The sequence below is a fragment of the Colossoma macropomum genome, unplaced genomic scaffold, assembly GCF_904425465.1.
Source record: "Colossoma macropomum unplaced genomic scaffold, Colossoma_macropomum, whole genome shotgun sequence".
Lineage (NCBI taxonomy): Eukaryota > Metazoa > Chordata > Actinopteri > Characiformes > Serrasalmidae > Colossoma > Colossoma macropomum.
In genome coordinates, this window is record NW_023494806.1 from 24,676,466 (window position 1) to 24,693,700 (window position 17,235).

Genomic DNA, 17,235 nt, shown 5'->3' on the forward strand with positions numbered 1-17,235 from the left:
AAGCCAGTTCAGTTATGTACAACTCATCATTTCTTGATCAGCAAGCACAACTCTAGCTGTTGTTTTTGAGCATGGAAGTAGGAACAAAACATGGCCTACTGGACAGTAAACATATGTTGCATTATTAAGCATGAATAATAATTATGTCTATTGCTGTATGTTTTGTGTCCTGCGTCTGTAATCCTGTTGTCCAGGCTTGATTAAACAAGTAATCTTAGAAAGCATGCTGGACACCCAAACAATATAACCATATACCTTATTTGTCATATTAAAAAGAAAAGAATACACAACTGATAAAACGAGAGACCATTTTTAACACAAAGGACACCAAAATCATATGTCAGATGCATGTCAGCTATTTGGACCAAAATTTTCCAAAAATAATGTGCAAGTACAAAAGTATGCTGTTTTTGTTGCGTACCATAGCAGTATAGTGGGAGTTTATAATTAATTTTCATATAACATGAACATGGACAGCACAGCCAGTTGAGCATCTGTTGACCTAGGATAAGGGGTCTCGTGTAATCCACTGTGTGGACATGTGGCTGCAGCAGCACCCTGACATAGCCGCTGTGTTCAAGTGTTACAGGAGGCCTATATGTCCACATGGTCTGGGGGCTTAACCATTATATGTTATTGGCGCTTTTACAAGTGTAGTCATTGGAGCGCAGACAGCCATGGAAAATAACATCGCTCAATAAATTTCCAAGTTTAGATCTTCTTATATGATTAAAGTTGTTCTGTTGTGCTGCCCTTGAGGTAGCTGTATTCTAATAGCTATACATTATTAGATAGGCTGTAATCTTTCTAGTACAAGCTAAACAGATGCTGCCTTTGGTTTCTCCTACCCTGCCTTCATGCAAACTGTTGTTAAAATTTTGTTCCCCCCCCTCCCGCTTACTTTTCTCTTTACCCCCCTCCAGCTCTCTCCAGCCCGCCTTTTATAAACTTACTTATACATAACACAGTGCTTGGCTAACCCTTTGTCTAGTCTTGCCAGTTTGGAGGGTTTAGATGGTAACAGATTTGCAGCTCTGCCTGCGCAGCATGGGGTATGGCTTCAACCAGCTATACTGAGGATTAGAAATGAGGGGGGAAAAGTTGGTATAAAATAGCTCAGTAATTATTTATATATGTTGATAAAGACGAAAAAGACAGTTTTCAGTTTGCTTTGTTCTTAATTGCCATACAGTAGTATATTTAAATGGCAGTACATTTTGTGTGGAACAATTACATTTTTATATTTATAAACTTATTAGGAATGAACAGTTTTGGAAACAGCATTCCATTTTGTATGTAGTCATCAAAAAAGAGCTTTTCTTGGAGCTAAAAGAATCTTATTTGTGGACTCATAAGTCTTTAGGACCTCTTGGGGTCAAGTCAGGACAGGCTTTACTGGAAAAGAGCAGCTTTTTGACCATATGAGTTCCATAATTCTGTTATTATGACTTCTGTTTTATTAGTTCACAATTTGTTGGGTTTATCTATAAAATACAAGATGTCATCAAGGTTGCACTCTCCAATAATCCAGCATCATTATACAACAATACAACACAGAACAAAGCAGTAATTATGTTCTCTGTCTAAAGAGGGCCCCCCTTTCACTGCCTTTTCGTTTATCCTTAAATTATCCTTAAACCCTTTCCCATATTAAGACACAGCCCATCTGTGCAGATCCTTTTCTAGAAACCACTGTGGTTTTGAAGGGTAAAATGCTGTATTGCAATTAAAATAAATTCAAATAGGGTATTAAAAGGACTGTAGTATCAATTCACTTATCCTTAAGAACGTAATGCTGGGTGGTGTGCAAACCATACACGCATGTATATGCTCATCATGCATCACCAAACATGATTTTAACAACTGTGTCTTTTTCTATCAGGATCTGCTGTACACACAACAGAGCAACCAAATATAGAGTCGGTTGTTGTCGCTGCTGGACTAGGTGCTTTGGAGGAATCTGTCCAACTATCTGCCAAGGAACAGAAGCCTACAAAAAAGAGCAGCTCCTCTGGCCTACTGTCTCATAAAGCAGGGGAGGAATCGGACAGCGACTTTGAGTCTGACCCTCCTTCACCCAAAAGCAGTGAAGATGAGGAGGTGGAGGAGGATGAAGGCCTTAATAGTGAGCATGAAGACACTGAGCCAGAGAACCTGGGCCAGAGGCCTCTGCTCATGGACTCTGAGGAAGAGGTTGAGGAAGAGGAGGACAAACATAGCTCGGACTCAGACTGTGACCAGAGGAAAGTGAAAGCCTGTGCAGGGAGACTGCTGGATGAAAAATCTTCAGCGTTTGCACAGGGAAGTGCCAGAGGTGAATCTGGAACCAGTCTGATCACCCCTCCTGATTCACCCAGCGCCGCCATGCCTAGCGCAAGTGAAGTGGACGTATTTGGCGCCGTGCCATTCGTTGGCAGTGGTCAGCCTGGAGAGTCACCACCAGAGAGTGTAGATGTTTTTGCCAAGGCCCCTTTTAGGCAGGCAAGCCAGGAAAACACCATGGAGGAGTTTGATGTTTTCACCAAAGCTCCCTTCAACAGGAACCTCTCCAAGTCCAGCAGGAGTGGCGATGCTACCAGCGGCCAGACACCACCCGTCTCCCCGGCCAGTGTAGACGTGTTTGGCTTCTCGCCCTTCCAGCCCAGCCACGTGGAACCGACCTCCAGAAGCCAGGAAGACATCTTTGGCCATGTGCCTTTTGAAGAGGCACAAAGCCCCCAGCAGCAGAAGCTGAAGCAACGTAGCCTCCAGAAGCTCTCCTCACGGCAGAGACGCACAAAGCAGGAGGCCAGTAGTGGGAATGGAAAGCGGCACCATGGTACCCCAACTAGTGGTAGGAAGAGCAACAAGCCCAGCTTCCGTACTCCTGAGCGGGTTCGACGGCACAAGAAGGTGGGCAGAAGAGATTCGCAGAGTAGCAATGAGTTTCTCAGTGCCTCCAAAGAGAACATCAGCATCTCAATGGGAGAAGTTAAAGAGAAGGGAACGGCTTTGCCTTCTGAAGAGGCCTTGTTGGACCCCTTTGGCGCCAAGCCTTTCCATCCGCAAGACGGCGTTCGGCATGGTCAGCACCCGGGCCTGGGGGACAACAAAAGTGACAACACGGCCAATGGCAGATCCCGGACTGGCTCCCTACATGCCACGTTTGATGGGAACAAAATGGATGACTTTGGGGCTGTGCCCTTCACTGAACTGGTGATCCATGGTGGGTCTCAGCAGACCCCTCAAATGGATCTTGACCCCTTCGGAGCTGCACCTTTTCCCTCAAAGCAGTGAATGTCTCGTCTTCCGGCACACACAGAGGGCACTCACGCAAATGTTGCTGCTTTATGCAAAGTCAAAGCGACCTTTTGAAATTTACCAGATGGCAGCTTTGTGGTGTGATCTCAGTGTGTGTCCAAACAGATCATGGACCTTTGATTTAGTTGAAAACCAACTTTTACAGCTTTTAAACTATTTTAATACCTAACTTGACTTCGGAGTAATGTTTTTTTCCCTGAACTTGACTTGAACCTGTGTATGGATGTTTTTTAAGACTTTTTATGCATTACCTAGTCTGTACCAGATCGCTGAGAAGCCTTTTATGCTGCATCACAATGTGCTCTGAGAAAACATTAGTGAAAAGCTGACAATATGCTATCCTTTGTTTTTATTAGATTTAGTACACTGCTAAATCTGGGATCTAAGTGCGTGCTCAATCATGGACCGCAAGGTTGTAAGTGGTCCTTGTGTAGGTTGTTGCTTCCTGCATGATCTACTAGATAGGTCAGTTTCACACCATATTGCCTTATATGGGTATGCTCCACCCTGCTTTACTGTACCTCAAATACACAAATGGCTATTGTGGCGCATTTGTGTCAACAGAATCATTTCAGCGTAGGCCTTCTCCATTCTTATTTTATGTACCATTTTCTATGCATAATTCAACATTTTAAGTGCATTCGGTTCATAGAGATTTTATTCTTGTGGCCATCGTTTTTCTCCCAAAATACTAAAGTAAAAAGGGATTCACTTAAGACCATATTTGAGTTGGTATGTCCCATGGAACAGAAAGTCAAAAACGTTTTGTATGACTCCTGGTGCTGCAAGATATCTCTCCCAAGCTGACACGAAACTCATACTAAGCCCCGTAACCAAAACATCAGTGCAGATATGCTATTTCTGATGTGCGTGTGTACATAAACTCTTAATAAACCTACAACCATGAACAGCTAGCCCTCGTCGAAAAGGGAAAGGACTTAACGAATGTACCACCTTCAGTTTAAGGCCTTGAAAAGTAAGGCATCATAAGGGGAGACTAACAACTGGAAATCAGGAGAAAAGGGTGATTTACAGTATATATGGGATAATGTTGAGTCTTACAGCACTTGGCACACCATCTTTTGACTAAAGCAACTTTTTTTTTTTTTGAAGCTTCTTTTAGCAGCTGAACTTTTAACATTGCAATACTTACTGTCTTTATTCTTTTCTCTTATTTGTTTGATTTGTCGTGCTACACTGCTCTCTAACAATGCAATAAACTATTGAATTTCTTTTTTGAATCGTCCCTTGGTTTAATATTGTTAATGGTTTAAAAAACAAATTTCTTCTCTTTGAGTTCATATCTTTAGAAATTAGTGAATGAAAAATCGTTCTTGTGTGTTAAATCCTAAGTACTAAATCACATACAGCTTTCAATTTGACAAAATAGGGAAAAAAAAACACCTCTTGAAACAAGTGTTGACAGAATATAAAATGATTTTATGTAAAGTGGCAGTAGTTATTTGAGATGAACCTGACATAGTGGTCTCAACATTTACATTTACATTGAAAATAAATTAAAATATTCAGTGCTATTCAGGATTAAATAATAGCCAGAAATATGAAAATGACATTGTACTTGTGCAGAAAATATGAAAGAAAATGTCAATTTTGGGTACATTTAAAAAACTGCAGTAAATAGCATCTATGAACATATATGAAGGCAGACAGCACAGTAGAGTCAAAAATTACTATTTTGAGGTCCTAGTGTCTATAGCTTAACAAATTCTCAAAGACAAAGCAGACCACAATCATATTCTTAGTATCACAAGTACTTTAGTGCTCCAGTGAACTTTATGTAACAGACATTTTGCATTGCACTTTGTGATCTACAAAAAAAAAAGTCTGCGCTAAACTATTTTATGCAAACTATAATGGACATTATATTGAAAGCAAGGGTTACAAACTACATAACAATAATACTAATTACACATTAAAAAGTTATAATAGAAAATGTATACTGTTTTTGTGGGTGTAGCCTTATGTTTGTATTCAAAAGTCTCTTGTTGCAGTATCAAAATCTTTGGTACATCTGGCATAGCAATGAATGAAATCCGAATACCATCATGTAGTCTGTGTACAGGAAGCCGCATTTGAAATTTAAACGTTAAATGTTAATGTATAAACATTTTCATGCTGTTCATATTTCCCCTTCATTCCACCTGGACAAGCAAAAATTGGGTGGAACAGTAAATTAATATACAATACCTTAAACTAAATGTGAACACCAAAAAAAACCCACAGTCAAGAGTGATTCATAAAGTCAAAAAGGAAGAAAAAAAAAATCTAAACATCATTGCTCAGTGAGAATGAGCTGCCATGCAAATCTTTAATTTACTCATTGCTGAGAAATGACATTCTATGCTCTAGTTTCTCAGACACTGGCCAAACACTGACAACCGTAAGTCTGAGGTGCCAACAGCTGTAAATGGCTTTCTAAAGCACTCATGACTTGTGGGAACACAAATAAGATTCCAATCTGTGAAAGTCCCTCCAGCTTTTAAATAACTAGCAGGAAACCTTTGAGTCATTCCTATAAGAGTTCCTCATCCCCCCACCCCCAACACTGCAGTGTCTTATGATGCGCCTTAACACTAAAGCATTTCAAATTAAATGACTAGGCACTTCTACAATATTTACAACAACTCTGATAATGGCTAGCAAGAGAATCATTTATGATGTAGGTAACTCAATTTGGGTTTCACTATGGGCTTCGATAGTGCAGAAATCAGCCTGCAGTCATGATTAGTGTTAGCAGTGGACTGAATGTGGGGCTTACCTGAAATGCACAGTGAAGGACAATTACTGGGCAAGAAAATCTGTGCATTAAATGAGGCTCACTTGTGTGTTAGAAGGGAATCATCCTATTGTAGTTCCACTGCCTTTTCAAAGCTGATTCTTCAGGCACACCCAAGAATCCCTAAGCATGTAGAGGTGAGTCAGGACAGGGGTATGTGTGTCGATAATTAGTGATGAATAGTGCAGACTGATGCCACCAGTAGAACAGGAGCACCACCAGAACGTGCCAGACCTGGTGGCTGGAGCCCACGTAGTTCAGCTGACCTTTGCGTAAAAAGAACACTGGAGCGTTAATTAAGTTGGCTTATGTGTAAAGACAGTAAATTCTCCTGTGCCCTGTGCAATTTTACCTGGGAAGTAGCGCTCTGGAACCTTGGAAACATAAAAGACAAAGGCAGCTGAAGCGAAGAAGTACATTATCAGCACTCTGGGAACAAAGTCCTGAAAAATACAAAACAACAAATAAGCGCAAAATGTACCTATGTAGGAACAACTAATCTTCAAATGAAAAGGTTACTGAAGGCCCTCATGGTAAAACTCCATCTTCCCTGGGAAATACTGCACAACACAGGAAAAGCTCCATATAACTCGTAGGCCACTTTGAATGTTGTTGAGTGTTGAGTGGTCTTAAGAAATATTCATTATCTCATCCAGTAAGCATGCGTAATCTTTATTTGTTACCTTGAGTTTTGAACCAATATGATTATTTTCATGTAATTTTATCTGACTCAGATATTTTACTTCTAATTTCAATAGACAGCTTCTTTGAGCTAGCAACTACACGCAGTCACATGGCCAGTAGCAATCTGGGCTGGGTTTCCTGAAAAGCAACTTAATACAAAGATGTTTCTTAAATGGTAGAGCGACCATCATACGGAATACTATCTCTATCAGTTAAGATGATCTTAACAATAACATGCTTTTGGAAACTGGGCCCTGTACAATTTGGGCTGTTTGTTTGTTTCTTTCTTTCTTTCAATCACTCACTCACTCACTCACACAGTCAATAACCTTTTATAGTGAAATTTTATAGTTCCATATTTATCGAATAATCAACTACAAATTACTACAATGAATATTTATTTATTAGTTTATTTATTAGCAATTATTTAGACGGTAGGCATCAAGTGTGCTGTCATGGCAAAACCTTACAAATAAGCCAATTCTTCAGGGGGGGGAGAAAGGTAATTATTGAAATTACCTATTGTATTATTTTATTTATAAAGCAGACACTATTTACAGTTTTACTGCATGTTCAATTTTCGTGTGTTCTTGACACTTTTTAGCATTGCACACATGGTATGTTGTGGTAGTGAAAGGCCTAACATCACATTTACAGTTGCCCAGTATGTAATATAGTGTTGGCAGACGTTCCACCTTCTTTGAATCATCTTTACACATTTCAGAGGGCAGCTACATGGAAAATTTTTTACTGCTTTTTTTTTCCACGTTGCATGCTCCTTCACCTCAGTACCCAGTGTGCGACTGATACACATCATCATCATATTCGGTAAAACAGAACAACATACAAACTTATAAAAAGACTCGTTATCTACATGGTCCAAACTTTGTTTTACAGAAATATCTACAGCTTTTTCTATAAAAATAAATAAGTGAATACATATATGACAAAATAAATGTGATTAGTACGCTAACATGTCAACTAGTCGACTTAAGGAAAACAGCCCTAGCCTGAATACATAAAATGCTGAAAAGTTTTAGCAATGGTTCCTAGTTAAAATGTGTGATATAAATGAGGTTGTTCATAACTTTTTCAATTATTAAAATGAATAATATTTCTTAAATGGAAAAAAAAGACTAGGCACAGGTGGACTTGAAGCCCAGTTAATTTTTTTTGCTCTTTATTTTCTCTTTTCCTTCTTTTTATTTAAACAAAAACCTTCTAAGACTCACTTATGTTAAACAGAAAAAATATCTTTTAATGAAATGAGTTATCACTATAAAACACACACATCGTGATATCGGTCTTTGCAATACTGCTATTTGCGCCTTTAACCAGTTTTTGAATGTTACATTGTGTTTTATGAGCATCCTGACCTATCACAGATGCTTCTGTGGGTCTGGATGAATAAAGGAATTCACTTGATCCAATAAACAAATAATTTTAGTAAAAAAATGATACAGACCAATCTTCAACCATATCATAACAAGGGCGCTTTAATTACGTTGGAGCTGTATCATAATTGCAGTATGTAGCAACATTATCATGATATTAGTAAACTGTTCATATCCAGTCCCAACCAGAATACTGAACCAATGTCTCAATTCCCCTAAGCACCCCCTTTTCACTGCTCGAGCGATCATTAATTCAGTTTGGGAACAGTTTATCTGGGTAAGTTTTTGACCCCCAAATACTGTTCAGCACTAGTAACGAACACAAAACCTGAAACCACCAAACTATGCTGCTGCAATATTTCTGAAGCAGCACAGCTAAGCTAAAGATCAAACAGCCTGAAGCACAGGCTTACCTGTACAATGGCAGAGCTGAAACCTCCACTGAGCCAGATCCAGTGGAAGGTAGGGATGAGGCCGTAGCCAGCTACAGAGCAGAAGATGACCGAACGCAGCTTCTGCCAGTTCTTGGTCAAGTAATGGGGGTGTATCTGGGCAAAGAACACTCCCAGTGTCATGGCCAGGACCGTGACCAAGTACACCTGCCGCCAGTACTGGAAAAAACAGGACCGGAAAAGTGAAGAACAAAATCACATACTGCAAGATCACATGCCTTCATCCCATACAGGTGACACACAAGTGAGAATGAGTTAGGAAATCAAATATAATGAGAGAACACGCAGTACGGTGCAAAATTCTTAATTTTTTTTTAAACAAATCATTCAAAACCATCCATCTCATTTAACTCTTTTGAGCTAGTCTGAAGAACAGAGGTTTGGTTCCAGATTTCTCTTCAGCGCCCCCTAATGAATGAATTTAACAAATCTATGTGATACCAGCTGACACTGTGGACGTAAGCTGAGCGTACGCTGCTGTGCTAATGAACAAACGACTCAAGCTGGCAGTAAATGGGGGCCTGCTCACACAGAGAAGTGTTTCTGACACTGTGGCAGTTGGACACAAAGTCACTGATCACTTTAAACACCCTGCCTTAGCAAATTCCTGCCAAAAATTCTCCGTGCAATTTTAGCCCTTTTTAATATACACACAATCATAACCACTTCCCTAATACAAGTGGAAAGATGTAGGGAAGCAAAACAAAGGCAAGAAAGTCAAGAATTGCGAAACTAAAGTCTGTATATGCCGACTTTACTCTGCTGGACAATAAAATTACAAGGTATAACTGCCATCACTGATTGTGTAAAACTGTCTTATATGCTGTATAAATAGGCTGTAGAGAGGTTATTGTCCTACAGTGTATATCATGACCTTGTTTAGTTTCAGTGCACTGTGCTAGCAAAGCTGTTCAGTTTCTCAGTGTGTTTGCGCAGTACTCAGTGTATTTTGAGACAACTTTATTTGATATTGTTCATAGAGCTGTCTGTAGAGGCATTTCATGTAGCATGGACTGGGCGTTTTCATACAGCATGAGCATATAAATCAAAGAATTTGTCCGTACATGATAGTCTATTCAAACTTACAGCGTGAGTCACAAAAGAACAGGATTTCTAAAATCTCACAATGTATGTCTGGCTTTAGGGGACATTCAAATACAACTCAACCAGCCAAACCACTCGATCTAAGGGTGTTTTCACACCAGAGCTGTTTTTCTAAACCCAGGCCCACTTTCTCTGCGAGTTCAGTATGTTTGGTCAAGTATGACAGCTGTTTTCAAGCCCAGAACCATTCTCTGGTCCTCCTTAGGTTGGTGGTCTGACATTCTCTTCCAACGGACTCTGGTTCAGTCCGCTGCGCGTGTGAAAGCTGTCTGCTCCGAGTGCCACGTGTGGATGTTGAATAATGAGGAGACAGAGCTGAACATGTGGTTGTTTAGAAGTAATACATTAGCATGGCTCACACAGGCCAAAACTACATGGCAGCTAAAGTTCCTGAAAATGTACACTAAAACTGGGCACAAACACACACACGCACACACACACACACACACGCACACACACACATGCACACACTGACACATCAATAAATGTTCGTACCAATTTCACCAAGACAAACTTCTAGTACATGCAAAGCCCATAAAGGGATTCTGAGTCTAAGTCTGAAAGTGTCCTACACCATTGCCTAAATAAACTTCCTTGTGTGCTGGATGGAGAAAATGAGTGTGAGAAGAAGCGAGTGAGTGAGAGAGAGAAAGAAAGAAAACAGTCTCTCTTTCTCTTGGGGGACTTGGCTGATTGAGTAGTCACCCAAAAAGCAAAGCTAAACACTTGGCAGGGGGAGAGTGGAGATGGCTCACCCACGTGTGAATGTCATATGGTGGGGAACAGGAGTGACGGAGTGGGTCCACGAACGCGGCCATCTGCTTTGGGCTGGAGCAGATTTCCACCGCATTCTGGGGCACAATAAGCCAGCACTTCCAATATGTGGAGGGGTGGGGGAGGAGGGAGGCAGTGCGCAAAACGACATGGCCAATCGCAGTGGCGCACCGCAAAGAGCAAGTGGGAGTTGGGGGACAAGAGCTAGCCGCCTGCATCGGATGTTCCAGATCCAAGTTTCTCTAAAAGCTCTGCTCGTCGCTTGCTTGAGACAAAGAAGACTCTGTTCTCAGCCAAATATGTTGAGTCAAGCAGTCAAGAGAGAGGATGTTATGCAGCTAGCTTTGTACCAATATTACACTATACGACAAATGTTGAAAGGACATTAACTTACTGTTGTGTGTAGTCTAGCTTTGAGAAACAGTTAAAAGTTCATTTCACCACCTATAAGCTCCATGTACAGCATCACGCACAAGTGTTTTCTGCTGCAAAAGGTGAACTGTTGCACAGGTAGCATATGCCCACAACAAAAGCAGGACGACCATCTGCTGTTAGACCGCTATGGGACGACGCTCCTCAGGCCAACTAATTAATCTACCCCGTCTAAATCTCACCCCACACACATACACACACATACACATGCCACAGGCATGCTGTAAACACTCATCTTTTCATGTCAATCACATGGGACAGTTTACTTCCGCTTGAATTGGAATTTGCCTAAATGCTGAATTTGCAAGCTTCAATCTCACCCTTGCTAAGAGGTGTTCAGTCTGTGCAGAGCTGCTGAGTGCAGCTTACTAAACCAATATCAGCCCTTACCAAGCCACAAGAAACTGAAGACAAAAGTGATGTTATGATGCCCTAAAACGAGTGTAGTTGATCCGGCCACTTAATGCAACTCTTATCTGTATTGTAATTCTGATAAGATTCAACCACATGCATTTGCACATGGTAGTCAGACACGGCTCCAGTTAGCTAGATTGAAATCTAATTGTTATGTATCACATAATATGTAAACCTGTTTGTAGTGCAACAACCAACTGCCTGTGTTGTTCCCTCACTTTTTCCTGTTCTATGCAAAATATGGTTGCTGCCTAGAAAAATCATACTTTTGCACTAGAAGCCTGCACAGGCATGAAATTGAAGCCCCTGCTTTCACACACTAACAGAGATGGATTATCGCAGACACTATTTTACATCACTTTGCTTTGTTACAAAGCGCTTGATAGTCAAAAAAATAACGAAAAAAACCTCTTCACACATCTGAAAGCTGAGTTTTTGCTGTAAGCAACACTAACATAACTGGTACGAAGATGTACTCTAACATCAACATTTGTTTCTGGCTGGTAGCTACTGTGAAACATCTGAATCCATGGTAAATGATAGGTCCCTGGCGAACAGTTAGTATGACTGGCTTTGCTGAACTAGTCTAGTATATGTATTTGTATGTACTGTACTAGTGCATATCGCTGCTGTCTGACGTTTGTGGCATAGTTTGAAAATGCCTGATGACCTTTACATTATGTGTAAATTTCATGAAGAATGGACCAAAAGAAACAGGCCAAAATTACTTGCCAAAAAGTCTGGTTCCAGTGACTTCTACTGTAAAGTTATCATTTTGGAGATACAAGATACAGCAATATACTAGTACATATGTGTGAGAGAGATGAGAGAGAAAGTTAAGCAGGCATAATCTTTTAAAATCCCATATTAGATAGCAAATCCAAGTCAATCCAATCCTCATATTTCATTAATCCAATATCTTGTTGGGCCCTTTCAGGCTCCTGTCAGGTAGTAGACGTCTATCCCTGATCCTGGAGTCCTGCGTATTTTAGTGGTTTCCTTGGTCTAAGCACACCTGACCCAAGTAATCAGTTAAATAATTCATGTTCCCCTCTACTGAAGTTGGTGTGTTGGAGCTGAAAAACACTAAACTGGTTTAGGAACAAAGGCAAAGTACAGATTAACCAAACTGACTGACACTTGAATTAAGCTAAATAGCCCAGTGCACAGGCTGGCAAAGTAGGCTACTGAACTTGAGCTTAGCAATGAAGCCCAAAATCAAACATCAGCAGTCCCTTACCCATTTGTAGAACCAGGGGATGGGATAGGAGTAACAAGAACACACATCTGGGGACTACTTATTTAAGATCTGGCAATGGATTGCGGCAAAATCTACCAAAAACAAGGGTACGTCTCCCCAAATTCCTGTAGTCTGTGCTCTTTTAACCTTCCGAGAACAAGTGGATAACACAAGCAACACAAGTCAGGTAGCAAACACAATCACTGGCTACTGAAATGTTTTTCACTTGCAAGGCATAATGTTTATTTTTACCCCATATAATTCATTCTCAGAATACGCAAAACACACAAACAATACTTTTCAGCCATGCTAACTTACTTTACATGCCTGGAGTAACGACAGACCTGTTGTCTGTGCGAACCCCACTGCCCCTACTGTGAGCTCTGAATACACACCTCGCTTATTTGTTTTGAAAGTTTACAGTTTTCCCACCCTAATAAATCCACATTTCCACCCACATTAAGCCAAATATTTCAGATATAATGTATATGGCCCCATGAGATTGTGGCATCGCGTCCCCTAGTATTAGGCTGTCCAAATATATTTACCCTTGTACAATATCTGGATAAAATATGTCTCAGATCACATTCTGAAGTGGTCTGCAGAACTGGATTTAAATGTTTTGGATGTTTTAAATGCGTCTTGGTTGCATTTACCTCTGCATTTTTATGTGGATAATCCCCTCCAGACATAAACTTGATACTCAAGACACAAAAAACAACAAGGTGTAAATTATCTAAAACAAATCTATTTTGGGTGTTACATACGTTATTGCAGTAAAAGGCGTAGAACACCCCCAGAACATAGCATCCCAAGGTTCCAATAGAGATTCCAGCATAGTCCAGGGCCATCCAGCGCCGACTGGTCTTTTCAGAGCGGTGGCAGCAGAACAGGTGATAGCCCACTGAACACAGCATGCACACCTAAGCATATCAAGACTGGTAAAACATGGGTCTTAAACTGGCACTTACCCTCAATACCATGTTGACAGACGAACAAAGAAATTTAACAGGTTAATTTCATGTTTGTAAACAAGCGCCTACCCATTTGCGAATTTCACTTACTGTGAGTAGGGTTCGCCCACAATTCTATGCTTTCTTAAACATAAAATATAAAATCCTTCGGTTACATAAGGTTCAGTCTTTACACTACCTATCTTACCCACAGTTCCATATTCACTGTCATGCCATTTTTTCTTTGAATGTTTTGGCATGACGTTCAAAGTGTATGTTCTGGGAATTAGCAGAGTCTCTGTGCTACCGCCGTATGCTTGAAAGAGTAGCTGCCAAAGTAGGAGGATGCTATTTTCCTTCTTTCTACAACTACGAAAACAGAATGATAGCACTCTAACAACTACAATCTTTAGATTAGCAGACTTCAAAAAGTGCCACAGGACTGTAAAATGCGGAATGTGTTGAGCGTGGAATATTTGTAAAGACAATGTAAACTGCATACTGTGGAAGGGTAATACAAGTAAAAAGGACACACCTGGAAGCAGAAGAGGCCTATAGAGTAGATGACATAGTCCTCCCTGGAGGCTCCAACCATTGGTAGCACAGACACCATGTCATACACTCCCAGTGAGAAGAACAAGAAGAAACCTAGCAGATGGCTCCAAATGTTCACAGTCTCATTGGAAAGGATAAAGAGACTATAAAGAGAACAAGAACATCCGAGTAAGTGACAGAAGACAACGCTATTTTGTAAAATAATTAGAAATGGCACATCAATATCGATGGGTATTGGTATCGGGACATTAACAGCAGAAAGTGCAGAATCGAATATCAAAGGGAAAACAATGATTGAGTGAATCTGATCCAGTCCTGTAACACATCTAACCTGAAATATCATACACACTGAAATATCATTTCTTATCGTGGGGTGGTCAGAGTAGGCTACGTTTAGACGCTCATCTTAAGTGAAGTGCTTCAATTTAAAAATAGCTTGCTTTATGCGTAGCTTAGTAGTTTTTAAAGAAAAAATTTCAGATCAGCATCAGCATCGTAAGCTTTTAGTACTGGTTTTGGAAAAGGAACACTTTCCTAAGGCTACAGAACACATATACAAGCCTTTGATGACAACAAACATAAACCTATGTAGACATTTGTAAAAGCTTTTTCCATCAAGCATCAGTTGTCATAACACTTGCTGAGCTCAAATGAAATCAAAATGGACAAAAGCAGCCTTTATGATAACTGACACTTGGAATAAGCCTTTATAAAGCTAGACGTGTATGTAGATTTATGTCAGTTGTCATAAAAGGCCTACATTAGTGTTATGTGGCCTTACAGATGCAGCCCTTCAGTAAAGTGTTACCTGTTAAGGTTTGGTAATAGTCTGTCAATTCATTAATGGCCAAGGAAATTAATTGTTTTTCACTTATCTCAGGCAAAACATTACTTTTTCCAAAAAGACATACCTAACCTGCACAGTGGCACTCACCTTTTAATACAAAGTCTAGACGTGAGGTATGCTCTGTATCCATCCGTAATGTAAGGGTTTTCCCTCAGAAATCCCGGCACCTGCTCATAGGTGTACAGGCGTATTCCTCTGGGAACAAGAACGGGCCAGTACTGATAACTACCCAGTTCTATGTACTGTGTATTCTTCAGCACCTTGGCTGAAGGCATGGTGGCTTCACTCAGTCTCACTCATAGAGCAGGAGCTAGGAAACACAAATGTCTTAGGATTAGTCACAACAGTGCGGACAGTTGCAATTATGCACCCTGGTTTGCTCAACAAACTAAGCTAGCTAGTTAGCCAGCGTTAGCTGTCTGAGCTTAAATTGGCTTCCTATTCGAATATTCAGTTCCACCTTAAATGTGCAGCAGTTACATTCTGGCTTATTTTATCCAAGTCAGCAACTGTTGGATTTAAGGGGGAACGGAAATTTCGAATAATAAGCTAACATCGTAGTTAGCTGGACAGCGAACTTAATGTTTAAGCTGCTCTGTGAAACGCAGCTAAATGCCGACTGAAAGACATGAGTGAGCATACACTTCAAGCCCGCTAACATTAATGACAGAAAAAAAATTAGCTGAAACCATTTAATAGCAGTGATCCTAATAGCTAGCTAGCTAATCAACAAGTTCCCAGCCCAGCTAAGAATATTTACGCAATGTAACGTTAATGCTAGCTTGAGGCTACTAAACACTGACAAGGTCTTCTAAACTTGAATTTCGGCACAACAATCTGTTTTCTTTTAACATACTTTCAAAAAACAGGCAGATAAAGGAGAGGCTGCGAGTAAACCGTATCCAATTCTTCGGGTTACTCCAGCGCAAAAATAAAAAAACGTCATTCAACGCTAGCTAGACATCTGTAGCTGATTAGCTACATCTCACAGCTCGCTAACTTTAAACTCAGCAGACACATAAGCTAGCTAGCTAGCAACTAGCTAACCTGCTAGCTACTGGGCTTTCTCAGACAGACATGTCACAACATGTTCACTCCGTCACTGACTCGCGTTCACTTACCACTGAATCAACTAATTATTTCTACAAAGCAGTCCATTTGTCTATTTCGACGAGTGAATCATTAACAACAACCGGTCCATGCCCCATCTTGATAGCTAATCTCAGCTAGCTGTAAGCCTGCTGGCTAATTCGCTGACTACAGCTACCAGACAGTGGTAAGTTAGCCTACACTGCCTGAACCGGTCAGGGAAGCGTTTCTACAGAAACAGAGTGAATGTGATTTATCGCCTGTCAGGCCAGAACACAGCACTGTAAACTGTAGCTCTATCTAAAACCCGGCTGGGTTAGGTAACAAAAACCTGTCTGACTCTCTCTTATGGATGGCCACTCCTGCTAGGTAGGAGTATGCAAAAAAAAAATTGGCTTAGCTAAAATAATGACTTATTACCTTAAAATATTGGCTGAATATCTCGAAATAATGGTATATTTTCACAAAATATTGACTTAGTATCTCGAAATAAACACCTCAGAGTATCGATTTAACATTTCAAATTGACTTATTTTCTCAAGATTTTGAGTTACGAAGAAATTGTGGGATACTATGTCATGTTATTTTGACATAAAAAGTCATTATTTTTGAGATATCAAGTCATTATTTCCCAATGTTTTGAGAAAATAGCTAATTCAAACAAGATACTAAATCAGCATTTTGAGGTAGTAATTATTTCAAGATACTAAGACATTATTTAAGATTCTAACATGTATTATTATATATATTTGAGAAAATAAGTCCTTATTAACACAAGTCAAAATTTTTACTGCCACAACAGAGAAGGAGAAAAAAAGTCCTGCTGCTCATATTGTAAAACAACATGAATATACACTTCGTTCACTTTATTTCATCTAATTTTTCATAATATTTAAACTAGTGGAAATTCTGCTGTAGCCTGTTCTTGCACCAATTTACACTCATTAATTTGTTTTTGTAACCTTACTGGTTTTTAACATGTTCAGCTCACCTGCAAAGTGGCTTTTCAATAAATTTGAAAACAAACTTGATTCTGTGAAGGAAAATGTTATCCAGGTCCATAATTTTTCACATAAAAGCTGTATTTAAACATATTGTAAAATGTAAAGAATTGCTCTTTAAACTGATGTGGCAGGAATGAGTAACATAAAATACAGTCTTTTTTAATGTGTGCATGTTCTTTACTATTATTTTAATGCA

The 17,235-nt window shown here is 39.9% G+C and overlaps 2 protein-coding genes across 3 annotated transcripts in view; one reads left to right on the plus strand and one right to left on the minus strand.

Moving 5' to 3' along the window:
• bmp2k (BMP2 inducible kinase) overlaps nucleotides 1-4,541 on the plus strand; it is a 45,008-nt gene extending 40,467 nt beyond the window's left edge. The window contains 1 exon segment of the mRNA XM_036598389.1: nucleotides 1,880-4,541. Within this exon segment, the coding sequence (XP_036454282.1) occupies nucleotides 1,880-3,276 (1,397 nt within the window). The 3' untranslated portion in view covers nucleotides 3,277-4,541.
• A 178-nt stretch (nucleotides 4,542-4,719) lies between these two features.
• paqr3a (progestin and adipoQ receptor family member IIIa) lies at nucleotides 4,720-16,348 on the minus strand. Of its 2 annotated transcripts, none has more exons than XM_036598387.1 (7): nucleotides 16,068-16,348; nucleotides 15,034-15,256; nucleotides 14,080-14,242; nucleotides 13,359-13,514; nucleotides 8,589-8,786; nucleotides 6,450-6,540; nucleotides 4,720-6,363 (listed from the first exon to the last, which is right to left on the minus strand). In XM_036598387.1, exons 2-7 carry the CDS (start codon nucleotides 15,219-15,221, stop codon nucleotides 6,221-6,223), a joined length of 939 nt encoding a protein of 312 aa, XP_036454280.1. In that variant the 5' UTR covers nucleotides 15,222-15,256; nucleotides 16,068-16,348; the 3' UTR covers nucleotides 4,720-6,220. The 2 variants fall into 2 exon arrangements, with proteins under 2 accessions (XP_036454280.1, XP_036454281.1); XM_036598388.1 differs by lacking the exon at nucleotides 16,068-16,348 and adding an exon at nucleotides 15,803-16,061.
• Nucleotides 16,349-17,235: the final 887 nt, after the last annotated feature.